General features: G+C 34.1%; 1 protein-coding gene across 7 annotated transcripts in view; it reads left to right on the top strand.

The window, feature by feature from the left end:
* Nucleotides 1-19,173, top strand: part of LOC138693707 (putative polypeptide N-acetylgalactosaminyltransferase 10) — a 387,765-nt gene that overhangs the window by 119,157 nt on the left and 249,435 nt on the right. For 4 of the 7 annotated variants that reach the window (XR_011330385.1, XR_011330384.1, XR_011330383.1 and 1 more), the window contains one exon: nt 3,202-3,345. The exons of 1 other annotated variant lie outside the window; for it this stretch is intronic. Coding sequence is in view for 2 of the 6 variants with exons in the window: in XM_069817535.1 (XP_069673636.1) it covers nt 3,202-3,345; nt 8,364-8,534 (315 nt within the window). In the remaining 4 variants the exon portion in view is untranslated. Of the gene's footprint in view, nt 1-3,201; nt 3,346-8,363; nt 8,797-19,173 lie in introns of those variants that run through there. 2 more of the 7 variants (XM_069817535.1, XM_069817536.1) reach the window with 2 other exon arrangements.

Below are 19,173 nucleotides of genomic sequence, written 5' to 3'. Positions count from 1 at the left end.
CAACATTCACAGGGATGATGTCGTAGAGGTTCCATGGGTGCCAAAAAGTCCTGACTTAAATCCCATAGAAAATGTGGGGCGGAAGTGTAACGCGGTGTTAATGAACAACTACAGGGTCGGCGTCCTAGGTATACGGACGAATTGTGGGATCTCGTTTCAGATGCTTGGGATGATGTTGCATTGTCAGATAGATATATCCACAACCTTGTTAATTCTGTACATAGAAGAATGGATACAGTGAACAATGCCAATGGTTTCTGGACAGATTATTAAGTCCAGAAGGAAACTATTGTATATCACTAGAGCTACATAGAAAGAAGAACATTTTAATTTGTGATAAAAAGAACATTCAATATTAATTATTTTACTTCAGGAATGTATATTTTCCCTTATTTTCAGAACTAAAGTAAATACTGTAGGTTTAAAAATAGAATAAATAAATGAGTTATAGTAAACCGCTTATATAATCAAACGTTTCCTTAAATCGCACAAAAATTATTTCTAATTAACAAATCTATTTATGTTCCTCTTTCGTCACTATTATTAATTGTTTACCTAAATTAATTTATATATATTTATTTCAATTTATTTTAATGTTCACTTATACCGTTTGTATTGGATTACTTCAATCAATTTATATTTATTCTAGTTTATCTGACTGTTGACTTCTATATCGTCTTAGAACGAAGTTCCTATGTATTGTATCTTTCTCAATTTTGTTTACTCTTCGTCATATTGGCAGTCTGTTTTGCCAGGAAGATATTAAAATAAGAATAAACCATAAATAAATGTAGTATGAATAATTTCAAGGGGAAATTGTTCCGGGGCCGGGTATCGATCCCAGGACCTCTGGTTGAACGTACCAGCGCTCTACCACTGAGCTACCCGGGAACTCCACCCGACACCGTCTCAACCTTTCCCTTTATATCCACACAACTCGCATGGGCTGACGAAACGCCAGAGACCCACAACGAGTGCACACAAGCTCTGTGTGACTTGGAATTGTGGTTTTCTGTTAACGTACACAGTAACGTATATATTATGCAAATCTAGTCTTTCAGGTGAAGCTCCCTGTAAAGCAGATTTGAATAATTTCAATTCTGCTTTACAGGGAGCTTCACCTGAAAGACTAGATTTGCATAAATGTAGTATGTCTATAGCAGCTGTGCCCAATACTAAAGTTTCAAACTTAAAATTAAAAAAAAATATTTGAACAGACCTGTATTATTAATTAATATAAATTACAATAATCACTAATTAGCAAGACATTTATGTAAATAATTTATTATTGGACGATGTCTGTGGCCCTCCAATAATATATTTTTTTTAATATTGGCCCGCAGTATTCATAAGGTTGAGCATCCCTGGTCTATAGACTAAAGAGAGACGAACAGAGGAGATGATAATGAAATCAGTAACATTCCTCATACCCGCAATGGTAAAAACAATGAAATAACAAATTTCTGTAGAATATAATATAACATAAATATTTATTTTTTATTCAGACTAAATGACTTATCAGTGTTTTAAAGAAGATCAATAAAATTTATAAAATATATATTCATTGAAGTTGAGGTTAAAATAATGCTAACTTTTTGCGCCTATTGGCATCTTCAGGCACTTGAGCCAACAATATCATGTGATACATTAATTTACAGTAAAAGGCATGGCTGTTGAATATATGTACATTAATCAATCTTAAAACTAACAGATTAAAATCATTTGTGCAAATTAAATGATAAACTATAGTTGAGTTAATTATTGTTTTGATATGTATGATAGTTGAATTAATTATCCTCATCTCTACTTAAATTTACGACAATAATTAAACAACTATAGGACACAAAGATTAAATTGTAGATTTAAAATGAATTCAAATTAAATAAAATATTACCTTGTAATAAAAATTGATTACTTCTATAATGTCTTATTAATGCTTACATTTGGTCGTATAATTTTACCAATTACTGGTATGTGCCGTTGTTATTGATGTAATTATATGTATTATAATGATATAATCTTATGGTTCTTATTGATTCCAATATTAAACTTCATATTGAGTGGACGTCGAAATAATTTCAGATGTTGAAACGTAGAATGCAGGTATGACTTTCAACAGGAAGTTGAGCTGTTCATGATGCAATTCGTTCTATAATATATACGTATCGTAAGTAACTAATATAAAATATTGCTCAAATGCCTAAAGGTGGTAATAGGCGAAAACGTTAGCATTATTTTAATCTTTAACTTCAATGAATATTTATATTTATACATTTTATTGATCTTTTTTTAAAACACTGATAAGTCATTTAGACTGAATAACAAATAAATATTTATGTTATATTGTATTGTATATTGACTTATCTGAAAATTACTACTACAATGCTTACTAAGAAAATTTTTGTAGGCCTATGTCGACAAGAACACAAGAGTTTCAACTTTATGGAATGTGAACAGAAACAGTCCGAAATCCTCTCCTTCCGAGACCAGCAACGTCGGGGGGAGTAAACAGTATCCCTCTTAGATACTCTGTACTGTGATAATTACAAAAAAACCGGCGTAAGTAACATTACGAGTTTTGCTGCTCATCGGCCAGATTTTTCTTCTGTGACTGTACACAGTAATGTCACTAACACATTAAACTGCTGAAAACTTTTTTTCAGCATTGAATTAGTACTCAATAGTTTTGCAAGTTCACTCATGGTTTTATTTCTAAACTCTTCACTGCTGTACACTACAATCAGCTCATTTTTCAATCGAATGATGTCGAAAAATTTTCCATATGTATCTATGAGATTTTGAAAGCAACTTTCTGGGAATTGGTTAGTATATTTTTCATAGTTTTGAGGTGACAATAAATTTAAAAATTTCAGTTTAGGATAATCTTGAAATCTTACATCCAAGTGGTTATCAATATTATCAAACACTTCGCAATAGATGTGTTTATAGTTGATATTTTTTCTCTTCAGAGGCTCACCTACTTGAGACACGGTTTCTTGGAAACCCCTTCATAATCGTGAAAGAAATTTTGTTGAAACTTAAAAACTGTGGGCCAAGGACTAAAACAATCAAATTTCAGTAATTGTAATTGTTGTGTAATGTCTCATTTAAAAGACTGACAATATTCAGAGACATTGAGGTGATGACAGAGTGGTAAATGATAATAGAGCATTGAAAATGTGATGTGGTTGTTTTGCACAGAATTTCATACTGACATGGCACAAAGACATACGTCCCAAGGGCCGCACCATGTGTTGGGACGTGTCAGATGTACAGAACAAGGCTGCAGTGAACTTATTCCCCTGTCATGGCATGCAGGGAAATCAGCTGTGGCGATACAATCCGGTGAGCTAATTGTGCCTTCGAATTCTATTTTATAATTGAATCAGGAATTTTCAAAAGGGACTAAGTCTGGAAAAGTAAATTTGAAGAAAACGACAAGAAACCTTTTGTATGGATCTGGATATTTAACAGTCCAAACATGTTGATACACAATTTAAATGTGTACATTCTAAAGGACTTCGTTCCTTTTAATGCTGAAATCCAAGAAGAGTGTATGGAGACCCAGAAATGGGCATAAACTCAATTTACAAAAAATATGGACTTGGTCCCTTTTTCAAATTCCTCATTCAATTCTTTCTGTCATATATGAGGAGCTCACAACCAGAGTGGATCAAGTCTACCAGTGGTCAGTTTGTGGATTAATGCAATCTCAGATGAAGAAAACTTAGATTTATTCATTGCCTTAACAAACTAAGTTAATAACTCATTTGTTACTCCAGAGAGGGCAGCATTTCCTATGGAAAGTGAAGGTTGCTAAGCATGAGTCAGGTACTTTTAAGACTCAATTTCTCAAAATTATTCCAGAAGGACTTGGTCCACTCTGGTTGTGAACCCTTCATATATTTTTACATTAATTTCTTTATTGACTACTAGAGTTCCACGAAAAATTTACTGGTCTCATTTCTTGCCCACGTCAAATGTAGCTCTATCAGTCATCATTTTCAACCATGAACGCATCATTGTAGGTAACGAATTCGGTGTTAAGAGATACTTCTGTCTCATACACAGAATTCTTTTAACTGCCAGACTCATAGAATCCATGATGGTTGGAATGACCATAACCAAATTTGTTACCAACTGACTGATCATCAAGCTACTTGTTTATATATTAATTAGTTCCTTCAGTCCTTCCTCTGTTCTTTACTTTGTTAGTTCACTTATTTATCTATCCATTAAGGTAAGATTAGAGACCTTGTATTACCAGTGTTAAATTCACCATCTTTAAGTACCCTTATCACAGAAAGTGTTACAGATATGTCTGTGAATATTTTAAACTGATTCTTTGTTATCTTAAAAGTGCTGAGCTCTTGTTTAAAAAGTGAACTTTGTGAAAATAATAAGTTATGACTTTCTACTACTTTTTAAGAAAAATGAAATTGCATTAATATGAATGCACAACAAAGTTTTTAAGCAAATGACCTGAAACTAGACCTCAACAATCAATGTAATACTAAAAATAAGCTGTAAAAATTTCATGCTTCTATCTATCTTAATTTCTGATAAATAGGTACACAAGTTGGAAATTTTGAAAGCCCAGATTAAGTTCACAGTTGAGCATGCTGACCTTGTACAAGAGCTCAGCCTCACAGTGCTGTACTTGTACAAGCTACCCAATCATTCACAGAATAGGAGTGGTAAGCACAATAAGCCATGGGCTGCAATGGAAACTTTTGGGTGTTTTTTCCATACAAGACAGAGAAAAAACTCCTGATAAAAAAGAGCGACAAAGTACATTACCGGTCAAAAGTTTTCGATCAGTTTTCGATCACCTATCACAACTATGGATTTGTGGTTAAAACAGGGATTTCGTTTTGAATATTCTATTAAATCATAATGCTAGAGAGAGAAAATATTTATTTTGTTGATCTATTTAGCTTTTCCAATGTGTTTGTACATTGAAATAAAATATATAGTTTTTTTTATAGGTGATCGAAAACTTTTGACCGGTAGTGCAAATGTTAGAAAACGTAAATTTAAAAAAAAACACAGAATATTAAACTTGTTTTGAAAATTCACAATAAAGATAGCCATTACAGTTTTCAACAATACCGCCAATTTACGAAACAATCATTCAGCTTCAGAAACTCCAAACCACAACCTTTCCTTATCAAATAATTTTAGATATATTTATATTTGTATGCAGTAGTATCGATGAAAAAAAAAATAGTAGTTTGACACATAAAACGTATTACATATTTAAAAGCACTTACAATTCAAATTTTTTCAATAAATTATTATACCAAATTGCACAGAAAATTCCAAATTATTATTTGAAACAAAGGTTAAACGAGTGTTGAGGGACTTCTGCTGATTTTGGAATAGACACCAACCCACTTAGGTTAATTTCAATTAAGAAACACGGCAAACGAATTATCTTTGCACCAAAAATGGATGCTCCTTGGACCAAATTACCGTATTTTATAATTATTTGAATGCAACAGAAGTGAAAAGTCAGTGGAAGTCCCTCGATGCTTGTTTCACTGAAACAAAAACCAAATTAAATTTTTTTTTTTAAATTTGGCCTCTGATCTCACCTTGATTAGTTAATAATGTCACTGACGTGTATATTATTATTTTTTATCTTTATGTGGAGAAGGGACTCAAAGGCTAGCCGGAGGCTTATTGTGCCTTAGAATCCTTCATGTGAGCAGGGTTGTTTGAGTCTGGTGCGTTACAGTGTTGCAACTTGTTACATTTCGTACTCTCCAAACTGTTCGGCGTATCAAAAAACTTGTTTGACAAAGTTGTTTGCATGACTTCATCTATTACCTCTGCGAATTAATGTAACAGATTCCCTTTCACCCTGTATATAAAACTGAGTCAGTTATTGTATGATGTTGCTTAACTGTGAACAAACCAGAGCACAGTGCACTGCATTTTGAACTGGACATGGAATACAGGCTTATGATCTGATACGAACTTCGACAATGCTGAGTGTTTGATCCCTTACATAAAGAGTTATAAATTGTGATTGGGCAAAGTGATGCCAAGCCTCCATGCATGCATGTTTGCCCAGGCAGTGTCAATCACAACCTTATTTCTCATGCACTGTATATTTACATATTCTTAATACCTATTAAATTTAATTTTAGCAAACACACACTTACAGTAAATTCCCTTAAACATATAATATGATACTGTCACAAAATCACACATATTTTTGAATACTCTAATAAAATTTACAATTTCCGTATGCAAACATATGGCATTTCTACTTACTTACTTTTCTTTTCCTTCTATAAGAATGTGGGGAAAAGTACCAGTAATTTTGGTGGAGGAGTTGAAGCTGTTTATACATTCTTTCAAAATTTATTTCTTTGGATTCATCATTGGAAGAATATAGACATATTATGTGATTCTAGAGCCACAATACAATCAGTAGTACCAGCAAATCAATCTAAAATGAACAAAAAATAAAAGAAATCTATTTAGTGATTAAAGAAATTCAAAATTTAAATAAAATTATAGTTCTTCATTGGTTTCCTGCACGTTTTGGTATAAGCGAAAATAACATTCTGGCAAAGAAAGGTTCTAAAATGAAACAAAAAGAAAATTATAATTTTTCATATTATTCCATAAAACAAGCTATAAAAATTAACCATTTTCCGCATACTGGGACAGATATGGCACATACAGGTTTTATATTCATATAACTTATAATATAAGAATACAATATTTGAAACTGCATACTGGGACAGATATGGCACTGGAAGAATAACTGGATTTGACCATATGTGACATCAGTTGAGAAAGAGAGAACTAGTTAAGTTATTTGAATATTAAACCAGTGTGTACAAAGCTGTCCTATGCAGTAAGGGGTAAAATAAAAAATAATTACAATATCCAAATCTTAAATGCTACAGTAAATTCTCATTGGAAAAAATCTACTGGAAAAGCTTGCTGTAGCCATGTTCAGGCTCTTTACTGCTCATGATTGTCTCGGTAAACATTTATGTAGAACTGACATCCTGTCTACTTCAAATTATGAATTGTATTTTGAAGAAGAAGAAATGGATATAAATCATTTAACACGCTGTGAAGAACTTAAACAAAATGAAAGTCTTACATTTAAATACTGTGAAGCAAGAGAGAAAATAACTAACTCTATTGTGAAATCAAGAGCATTAGATACCTATGTTAGTTTCGATACCGTTGATCATCAGATATTAGGTTTGGTATTGTAGGTCAGTAATGCGCTATAAATATTGCTGAAGGTGGCCAGCCTCATGGTCTAGTGGTCAGAGCTTCTGGCTATAGTTCATGAGGTCCCGGGATCGATTCCCGGTTAGAGCACAGGAATTTTTCCTTTAAGGGGATTATTCCTGTGTTCGTCCATGGGCTGGAATTTAGGTTAAGTTTAGATTTAAGACCTCTCCTGGCACGACATTATCATAATCATCCTATCACATCATCGGGGTAATGTAACTCCGCTTTCCAGGCACCCCAACCTCAGAAGTGGGTTACAACTAAGCCACGGCCAGGAGAGAAGACCAAAAATGTCGAAAAGACAACCTGGTGGCATTGGATAAAAAAAAAAAGAAGATACCTACCTACTTTTAATCGAGATATCAATGCACACTGTTAACTGCAATGTACTGCTGCTACTGCCACACTGTTGTGACCATAACTCGTATAGGAATAGACTACAGATGCGTATAACAGTTTTGGAATTTTGATAAAACGGATTGTGTATTCCAAAATTTATTCAAAGTATCAAATCCATTGAAAGTAGGATTTTCTTTAAAGTGGGGTTTCTCGAATGTGGAAATAAGTTCTATTGTTTTTATGGTAATTCTTCTGAGACTTTTGAAATCATTCCTTGAAAAATGGGATCATCAAAATTGAATTTTACTGTATATGAAAATTTTAATGAAAATATCGAACCTTTCATCCTTACAGCACATTTTGTAACATTGTCTGGATTATATCAGTCTGTTACATAGGGGTTTTACTGGAGTAGTGAAGTAAGAACGTAATTTTTATACCATTCGCATAGATCTCATTTCTTTTGAAATGTGTGTGTGTGTGTGTGTATCTAATGCTCTGGATTTAACAACGAAGTGATCATCCTTCTTGCTTCCCAATATTTTGATGGAAGATCCACAAATGTCCTAAGAGTTTCACAATTAGCCAGGTGCTCCATCTCCATGTCCTCTTCTCTGGTGCACAGTAAGCATTTAGGTGAATTCAGTACTCCTATACGAAATGTACTCTTATGGAATCAGTAATTCTCTCTATTGCTTCAAGAGAACAGTGTGTTGTGTATTGAACAGATAATAGCTGTTGCTTGTTATAAATAGGAGCAACAATGGCTGGTCCATGGTGGCAATCCGAGATGCTTGGATTCTGATCCAGGTAGACAAATGCTTTATGTCTCAGCATGTGATTCCTCATCACTTACACAAAAATGGAGGTTTGAGAGCGTGGACTTCAAGGCCCTCTCGAACTGGGACAACGCGGGGCCCAACTGAGTTCACAGGTTGTTCGTGTGTCATGGTGCTATTGTTATACCAGGGTGCAGTATCAGGAAATCAGTATTTCGAGTCTGCTGATACTTTTCTGATACTTACTGAAGTGACGATATGTTTCAGCAACTGTACAATGATGTTTTTAAACAAAAAAAAGACATTATTACAAATGTTAGAACGTGGTTAGTATAGTATTTAGCTTTCGGACTAAGCCTGTTACTGTTATTTTTATGAGGAACTGTGATACAGTAACAGTTAAGACTGTTATTTTTTAACCCTTCGTTACTCGCGTTAAATTTCGTAACGCCAGTACTCACCTGGATTACAATGGTAATCCACATTTGTTTTTGTTTGCAGACATGGTTTAAACATTGCAATTAGATTTAAATGTTAAGAAATATATTGTGTTCAGTTATTACAGTAATGAGAATGGATATGTTACGCATAACGGAACGTATTAAATATAAATATTAATAATGAAACGTATTATAGTACACAAATTGCATTCAAGTGACATGTTTACATAATGTTTCCACACTGGACGTGTCTATGAGTCATAATTTATTGTTGCACCATAGTTATGAGTTAGTTCGCTATCATCATAATTATGTAGGTTATCTAGAATTGTTGCTCATTCGCTGTTTGAAGGTCACCTGATCTCTTGATGTAAACTCTCCCACAGGAAACGCAAGTTCACTACTGCTGACCTTTGTTACGTCATATTTGATAACTAAATACCTCACTCAGGGGTGTAGCAATGAAAAAATTCAGGGATGTAACAATCATTCACACTTCACATATAATATTTTACAGATGTTTTTGCAGTTCAGATTTAACGCACATGATAGCCTAATCTACATCTGATTCAATTATCTAAGTAGGCCTACGCATTTCTTCCATACAGTTCAAACAAATTACATGTTTAGTAAGTCAAAGAAAATAGAGGCCAGCGTCGTGAATTTCTGCTTACATCATAGGGTGAGCATAACTGTTCCAGGACATTCACAGCACATTTAGTTCTATTATAAAATGATATTATTTCATGTTTCTAGCTGCCTCCCGTTTCCTCATCCATTGCCTTATCATAATGCATGGTTGATAATGCTAACAGTGGTTTTTTTTCTTTGGTACATACGTGCAGCGTTCATTGAATCCAAACAATGTACTGTTAACTTGCCTGTCTTAGTAGTTGTGAAATGAGGAGGGATTTCTCTTTTGTTTTCTTTCTATGTTCCTACAAGTGTAATTTTGTCATTTTCTAGAAGATCTAAACACAGAGGTATGCTCATGAAACAGTTATCGGTGGTCACATTTCTTCCTGTTCCTTTGATGGGATGAACCAGCCTCTTCACCACTGCATGTGCACTGTTACTTCGGTGAAATGGACAGTCTGGTTGAATACCAGCATAAATTTCCAAGTTATGAGTGTAATATGTTTTCACATCCACCTTAGCAAAAATTTTGATCCAACATTTTGTTGGTTTAGTAGGTATATACTCTTCATGGGACATCGTCCTCTGAATGCAACCAACTGCTCGTCTATAGTTACATATTCGCTTGGACTACAGCACTTTTGTGAGTTCTGAACAAATAACTCTAATACTTCACGTATAGCAGCCAATTCATAAATTTCTTTCCTTTCCTTTTGTCATAAATGTTATCAAAGAGTAGACATCGTAACAAAAATTAGAATCTATTGTAGGTCATTGTCAGGTAAATTGACTCTATTCCTGTGCCATTTTTATCCCATAGTTCTCTTACGTTCAGTCTTCCCGATTTCAAGGCGCCAGCAAAATACAAAATACCCAAGAGTGCCTCAATTTCTACGTCATTTGTTAATTTGCAATCTCTGTCACGTCCGTAATTACGCTTCACTTTTTCAATAAAAATATTAGTACCCTTACAATTACATTGATTATTGTCTGATCAATAAAGAAGTCAAAACTCTCTGTGTGGGTCCGCGCAATTCTTGCAGCCCTTTTAGGGCTCGATAAATGAATCACTATATTTTGTGCTCGTCTTCTCCCTCGTTGAGCTCCTGGATCTGCCTGCCAAATTGTAGTCTTTTTTTCTATCCGTATAGCAGTTTCCATCATTTATAGACATTAGTCTTTCATCACCACCACCACCATCATCATCATCATCATCATCATCATCATCATCATCATCATTGTCTTCTTCTGAATTAGAATCGTGAACTTCATTCTAAAGATCTCCCCTGTTGCTTTCATCATCACTTTCATTTTCAATGCCATCATCCATATCTTCATCCAGCCATTTGCAAATGTTGTTTGTAGTTTCCGTACCCATTGGAGCAAACTGCGAAGAGGATGGAACGATGTCACACATTTTTTCATAAACTTACTGCATTGCATCACTTATAACCATATTAAAAACTATTTCACTTACCTGAACAAAAAACTGACGTCAGTACTCGCGTGGATTACAATGGTAATCCACTCGGAAAAATTGTGCATCACTTTATAAAACTTCGTATAACTTTCCAAAGGGTTGCGACAAATACGTCTAAACACCAGTAATGCCTCACTTAGACTGTGACGAGAAATTGCATTGACGCTCAACTACGCAGTGCTGCAGGCAGTGACGTAATAGAGGATTAAATATCAGTGGATTACTATTGTAATCCACGCGAGTACTGAAGGGTTAAAGATTACCTGTGGTAGTATTTATATAAAGCTAAGGGGTGGAGGGAACACTTTTAAGCAGTGTTTAATTTGCAGGCAAGGAATTTAAGTTGTTCCTCTCAGGTTACATTCTGCTGCTTAACAATGAAGGGAAAGTAGGAATATATATATATATATATATGTGTGTGTGTGTGTGTGTGCTTATTGGACTGGACACTGCTCCAATGGAAGTATAATGCCTGTCACTTTAGCATGAAAAGTGTGAAGTTCATTGCAAAACCCTGAAACTTCAGTTTCAGGAAGTTACTGACATTTACTTTTGATGGTTGTCTCTGCTTCAGATTTATGGTAACACAATTGAAATATTTCAAGGCTTATGACTCATATTTGTAGGTTATATATTGAAATCCCTTTTAACTGTCACCCAATTAACCACCAGTACCAAAACAAAATCACTTAAAAACAAACCTATTCAATTGCCATAATTTCACAGCCTGGCCGTCAGTGTTGCCACATTAGTAAGTTCGTGCAAACATTCATGTTCAGTGAATATTCGAACCTAAATTAGTGTACTATTTATGTTGTGTGATGTATTTTTATAAGGAAAATCCACACCGTTTTTATGCTTTTTTATGAAGAAAATCGACAGTTCTTATGTTTACTTAGTTATGATTAAGTGATTGAGGAATGAGCTCAGTGGCAGCTCCTGCATATTTCTTAAGAGGAGGAAAGAAGTTGACAGCACGAAATGACACCTTCTTGAATGAAACATGCTACAAATTAGCCTACATGCATACATGTAAGACCAGGTAGTGTTGGGGTTGGCCTTCCCTTCTGTATAGCAATAATCTGTTCTTGTAAACTGAGTTTCCTAAATAATTGTCCTAAATATATAATGTTTTCACTTCCATTCATTGTTGAATAATTGCGAAAATTAACAATTACAATGAAATTCACAACCTCGTAGCATTTTTCGAGCATACTACAGCATCACACATGTTGGAAGAGACTAGCTACTAACTCGTAACCGGAACCGTTTTACGGAAATGGGAATGGGAAATGATCTGAGGAAAGCGAGAACACTGCACCCACCCACGTGGTCTGTGTTGCCACATGTACATTTTACAAGTTCATTATCACATGCTTTTGAAGAATGTCAGTTCTTGTAAAGTCATACTATCATTATTGTTCAAATCTCCCGGTGGCCGATTAACTTTTTATGTTAAAAATGATGTAGTTTGGAGTATCTACTTTCAGTTTCAAATATATTTGTTCAAAACTGACAACTTGGCTGTTGCCCTGTCTAGTAAACAATGAATAGAAGTGAATTTCAGGGGCCAACTTCGTAGAACTACTTCCTCTTTGTTTTACATAAACCCGAATTTAACTTTCAAATATCCACGAAAGTTTTAAACCATGAATAGTAGCCTATATAAAGTGCAATGAATAATATTTTTGATTTATAATTACAAAAAAGTTTACATTATGTCTTTCATAGCGTTGCGTTAAAACTGTTTTTGTTGTGTCTCCTTCTAGATGTGTTATAGTCTGGTTGAATGCAGCATCGTTAGGTGGCAGCGGTAGCTAGCTTGCTGCACGACCAGTCGGTTTCTATTTCCCGCCCATGCGCTGATTCAGAGGAGGATCTCCTCCCTCTCCGTACATTTACTTGTTTTAAAACTCTGCTTCTTTCTCTGGCCACTAGTGCGCTGTTGTCTATGTGTGTTAACTGCAGTATAGGAGGAATGGAGTGCCTTTCCTCTACACAGACAATCTCGCATCTTTGTCACAGTTTTCTACAGCACATGAGCGCGCGTTGTTTAAAACTTGATCAGCCGAGTTTTTCTTGTAGCTGTGAACTTAAAAATTATCGAATCTTCCTCGAATTTCAAGGCACATATTTTATTTGGTATTTACTTTCAAAAGAAGAAAATGTGAGGAGGACGTTCCTCCCTCCCCTCCCCTCCCCTGAGGAACCGCCACTGAGTGAGCTTCACATGACTGCAGTTTCAACAGTTGGCATCATGAAATACAAACGGGTGATTTTTAAAACTATTTATTCAGTTATCTGGCAATATCTTGTATCTAGAACTAGCCTGGTCCCTTTGGTGCCGGTTAAGAGGGATTCTACTATATTTCACGGAGCTTCTTATTCTAGAGTAATTCAGATTTCATTCAGTGTTTGTCTTTTAAGGGCACAGACTCCCTCAGTTATCATCTCAAAGTCTTCAGGTCCTTTTCAGAGTAAAAATCTGAATAGCAGTGTTCTTCGACATCATCTTATTGTATCATAAAAGATGGAGTCACAGTTGAGTTGAGTAAAACTGTATTGTAACGAAACCCATGAAAAGTTGTAGAATCTGAAAAATAGATTTGAACACATCTAAATTGCTAGTGTACCATGGTAACTTAGTGCTAGAGCGCTTGAGTTATAAGCCCAGGTTCAAATTCCCTACAACTAAGATGGAAGTTATGTCAAGTCGATCACATGCTCACTCGCTGTACTGTAGATAGTACAAGTATTTTGTACTGAAGAATAACAGATAGTGCTGTAACCTGTATAGTCGACATCTAGCAGCCTGCAGTGTCCATGCGATAGCAGGAGAGAGGGGACAGATACTCTGCTCCCTGGTAACCATGACAACAGCAGTTAAACTAATAAGATAGCTGGTTAGCGGAGTGTTTAAACTTAACTAGAACTCTCAAGGGGAGCTGAATTTGGAGATGTCCTACCCATCGCTGACAACTGTACTGCTAGTCATGGCTGCTTTCGGCTGTATTGGCAAGCTCACTCTCTTTTTCTCTCTTCTTTGTTTTAGAAAAATGAGTCACGTGTTGTTAGTTTTCTCTCCCTGAGTAAAAGTTTTCTTTTATGTTGGTAGATTTTTCTCTTGTGTACGGGTGTTCCTGTTATTTTTTCTTTTGTATTACGAGATATTTATTTATACAGTATATTAAATATATCGAGAGTTTAGAAACAAATGCAGATTTAAAAGACATGTTGGTTCAGAAAAGTGTGAATACAATTAATAATTATATATAATAAATAAATAAATTTTCAGTCATATACACTTTTCAGTTTGTGAGGTCAGATAATCTGTTACATCACAAAACATGTAACGTCGGGTGAAACACGCCTCCTTGTCTGGATGTAAACAACTGAACAACTATACAAATATGGCATTCACCACGACAAATTAGACTGCGTGCTCTCCTACCAACAGCATTTGCACAACAGCTTTTTCCATCCCTTTTAAATTTATATATTACATATAGCATTTTAACATAGTTAATATTAATTTTAATGATATGACTTAATGAGAATATTTAGCCGTAATTGTATAAGGTTAATATCATGCTGTGCCTTTCCTTGTTTTATATACATACGAGAATTTAGCATCAGTGTTCAGCTTTACCATGTACAGTTTACTCAAGAGGCACGAAACTTACATACTTGTAAATGCCAGCATGTGCATTACTTACTATATTATTAATTGTTAGATCAACTATCACCTAATTTAAAATTGTTTGCTTCTCATGCACCTGATGATGACTTTTTAAAGTCGAAAATATTAGTGACTTTGTATTAAATATTGTGATGTAACAGATTATCTGACCTCACAAACTGAAAAGTGTATATGACTGAAAATTTATTTATTTATTATATATAATTATTAATTAAATGCAGATTTGTCTAGCTTCTTCTAGTAGCAGTTGTTCAGTATGTTATGACCTAATTGATCGGTTTGCAAAGAAAGAGGATCATGGAGTGAATTTGCTGTAAAATTAGGCTATGTAATAGTAATGAGCAAGCCCCAGATTCTTAGGTTCGAAACCATTTTTTGCTATCTCGTTACTCTCGAAATATTGCTTTTCTTATTCGTTTTATGTAGAACATTATTAAATTTAATATGACCTAAAAGATCTAATTCGTAGGTTAGGACTTAAAATGTCCTAAAGAGACCTAATTCATATTAGCAGCACTACTTAAATGAGTGGTTAGCGAGTGTAATAATTTAATAAAGATACAGTGTTGTAAACATAACAGACTATTAATATGTATTAATATTGGTAAATAGTTCCATAAAACATTCCATCATCACCACGTGAATCAGCAGGCTACTTTTTAGATTTATATTGTTAGGCCTATAATAATGAATATTTGAATGTAACTCTAAGAGTATTGTAATATGTTAACAGTATGTTGTTTATTTTTTATTTCTTTTCCCCATAAAATCATATGAATTCCTAAACATAAGATTTAAAGTTCTAAAAAAGTACTAAAACATAGATTGGAAAATTAATTTTAATTTCTTAAAACCTATAAATTCTGCGCTTGGTAATGAGGTACATGACAGGCCTTATATTTTTAATACATGTAATGCAAACTCTCATCAGTCATGTCTTGGCTTCGTCAACTTTCAAACCCACCATCTGCCACTGGTATAAGCTGCATTTTTTCCAGAAAATTGAGTATAATTTGTGTGCTGCTTATACTGGAAATCTTAAAACACATATTTTATTTATTGAAAATATTTTTTATTAGTGGTACCTTCGTTTTTGCATGCTTGTATTATTTATCATCATTTATCAGTTTTCTTGGGCTATTGGACTCATTGACACCAGACTGCGTTGTCTTCACTTCATCCATTGCGTTAGAATTGAACTTCACCTTGAAATTTTTACGACCATATTAGTGGGTATTGATTTCCATGCTGACATAATCGACTCATACATTTGCTCAAATGAAGTGGAGCTTTCTTCAGGCAACCAGCCAGTGTCATTTCTATTAGTGCTGTACTGTAATCTATTGGGGTCCCCTATATAAAATAAAAGTAAGCACACCTTAATGGAAAGTATATTTCTATATAATAAACATAGGTTGGTACCTAAATAAATTGACATAAATTTGGGTACATAATATTGTAGATATTTATTGTAGTACAATAAACTGATTAAATTAAAAAATGAATTTATGAACACTGGGTATTCTAACTTCATTAAATTGTTTGTATGGTGATTAAAATTTGAAATATTTGTCACTTGTTTTTGCTGATGCAAAATCATTAATTGCTGTTCTGCTAAAATTTGTTTTTTCATTTTTAATGGACAGCAAAATGGACAATCTTACCCTGTAAGCTATGTAGACAGTTTCGAAAATGATCATTCCACCTTGGGTACAGTCACTGTTAAGTAAATGAAACATACTGTGTATAGATCAAAAAGTTACTTATTATAAACAAATCAGCCAATGCTTTAACATTCTTCATTTTTTCAAGCTCGTCTTTAAAGAAAGTTCTGATGGAAAACACTTGAGATTAAAATGATGGAGATGTATCTTCGGAAAATCTTTTGCAAAAATCATCTTCTGCTCTCTTCCCATTTTCTGGCTCTTTGGAGTTCACAAACATTGTGGTTGTAAATCGTGTGTTGCTCCAATAGCCTTCATGCCCTGTAAACAGTTGTTGAACTCTGAAGAAATAGTGTCTATCATTGGATAAGATACAGTTGCATCGAAATGGTGCTCTAAAAACAATGTATTATCTTGTTAAAATTGATGGAAGTGAGTTTGACACATGGAAATGTTTGATAGCAATAATAACATTGCCACTAGTGGAGTACTGCTTGACAATAATCGCCTTGTGCTCAGGTTGTATGCTTCCATTTTGTATTCAGCTGCCAACTGACTCCAAACCTTTCACTATCACAGGAATATCTTCTTCTTCATCAAGGGTGTATACTACTACAGTATTTAGGCACAAATGACCCATAAACTGGAAATCAAGTAGACCACAATGTGATACCGGCTTTGCAATGCTACTGGGTTTAATTTCCTGAATTTTCTCGGGAGACAGCATGTGTCACAGGAATATCACAAAGTCACCAAAAGTCGCACACCTACGTCACTCCAAAGGAAACAAAATAATGGTGTCATGAGCAAAAATTCACGTTGTAAAAACCAAAAATAAAAATTTACAAATGATTATCAGCGTGTAGACACCTGCAATTCATTATCAATTATCAACTGTTGTTAACAGTGGTAAAAATGTTCATTTGTTACAAATGTTCGTTGATAGTTAATAGTAGTATTGATAATTTTAATACTTAAAGATAATGTTTTGACAGTAAAATTACAAATACCCAGAAAACTCATAAATCAGACTTTCAGGAATTAACATTTCAATTGCTGCCACAAACATAAAAAATAATTAAACAGCTTTACTAAAATATAATATAATATTTGTCTTCGTCATTTTTAAGTAAGACTTTCTTCCTGGGGGAGGGGGTGTTGTTTCTTGAGTAGGATTCCCAGTGGAGATAGGCACCTTTTCCCTGTTGTAAATGTTATTAAGCTTTTCACTTGTTGTGTTGATGTACACCCTTAGATAAATTCCAAACAAGGAGAAAAATACATAGCAAAATAATATTTGAAAGCTCTTTACTGAGTGCTGAGTGCTACTTTCCTTTCTGGGCTCTGTAACTGGACGAAGACTGTGATAGTTGCTATCTATGTTGTTACAGACAAATGTATTGACTGGCTTAATTGTCTCCCCATTTAATGTTCATGCTAGTTGATGGCTTTTTCAGTTTTTTCTCTGCAAAATTTACACAAGTCCCTTAAGTGTGAATGAAATGAGACAAGTTGTCTTCAGGCTAGGAGCTCACATAAATGTTAACGGGCCACTATACTGAAATTTCCAAGTTCCATATTGTAAAGGATTCACGATAGTGAAATAAATAACTTCCATATTTATCAAGCTAGATTCATCAAATTGTGATCACTGGTATATCTAGTTATTAATGACAAATGTACAACATTTCATCCACCTGTGATAAGTGGTTTGCATTTTATAATATTTTATTAAAATATTGAATCACTTTATATAAAAAGTCCCTTGCTTCACAGTTTACATTATTCTTAACTGATATTCACTTATATGGATATACTATAGGATTTTGCTGTAAAATTAATCAGTAAATTACTAGAATTTTTTTATTATAAAAGAATAAAAAATAAAAATATTAATAACCATAAAAAATTTCTAGTAATTTACCGATTCATTGTGTAGAGAAACCCAATAATAATGTTTGTTCCAATGTATATAAAGAATCATATAGGTGAATATCAGTTAAAAATAACGTGAATTGCGGCGCAAGGGACTTATTATATGAAGTGATGTAATATTTCATTAAGGTATTAATAAAATGCAAACCATTTGTCGTAGAGGAATGAAATGTTGTACATGTGTTATTAACCAGCTACACCAGTGTTAAACGTCTTGTGAATTTAGCTTTACAAATATGGAAGTTAGTAATTTCAGTATAATGTCCCCTTGAGATGAGTCTTGCCCTCATTGATTCATTGATTCATTGATTCTCTGTAGAGAACAACACTATTACTGTGATTGAATCCAACCAAACAATGAAGTAAGCGATGGAGTGGAAGTGTACATTGCGTAAATTTAAACAGCATTTATCAGGAATATAGTTAAATATAAACAGATCTTAAACTAAGATTAGCCATCATCATAGCCTAGGCGCTCGCGAATAATGCACAATATCTCCTGTGTTAACAGGGAAAAACTCCACAAGAAATTTAACCTCTCAGGTTATGCCAATTTGGACTTGAACCCAGATTTTCAGTTTAATATTCAGTATGCTAACTGTACTACACATATTAGTCTTAACTGAACAGTTGGAGTGTCACCTTTCTACACTGGAGAACCAGGTTCGAATTCTGGCGAATGTAAGTGTGATTTGTGGTGAAGAAATACTTGGAGTTCTTCTGTTTCTCTATTAATTCAAAATATCACTATACTATAAAAAATCGTCTACACAGAAAACAGGAATGTATGAATATGCAATAGCAATTCAAGAACTTCCGATAGTATTTCATACTTTATTTTTTACGTGTAAACTGGGGCCTATGGGAGAGAGAGCTGAGACACTGGTTATTTTATTTTTTGTGTATTTGCACCAAACAAATCCCCATACAA

The sequence above is a fragment of the Periplaneta americana genome, unplaced genomic scaffold (assembly GCF_040183065.1).
Source record: "Periplaneta americana isolate PAMFEO1 unplaced genomic scaffold, P.americana_PAMFEO1_priV1 scaffold_18, whole genome shotgun sequence".
Lineage (NCBI taxonomy): Eukaryota > Metazoa > Arthropoda > Insecta > Blattodea > Blattidae > Periplaneta > Periplaneta americana.
This window is presented reverse-complemented; position numbering and strand designations above follow the sequence as displayed.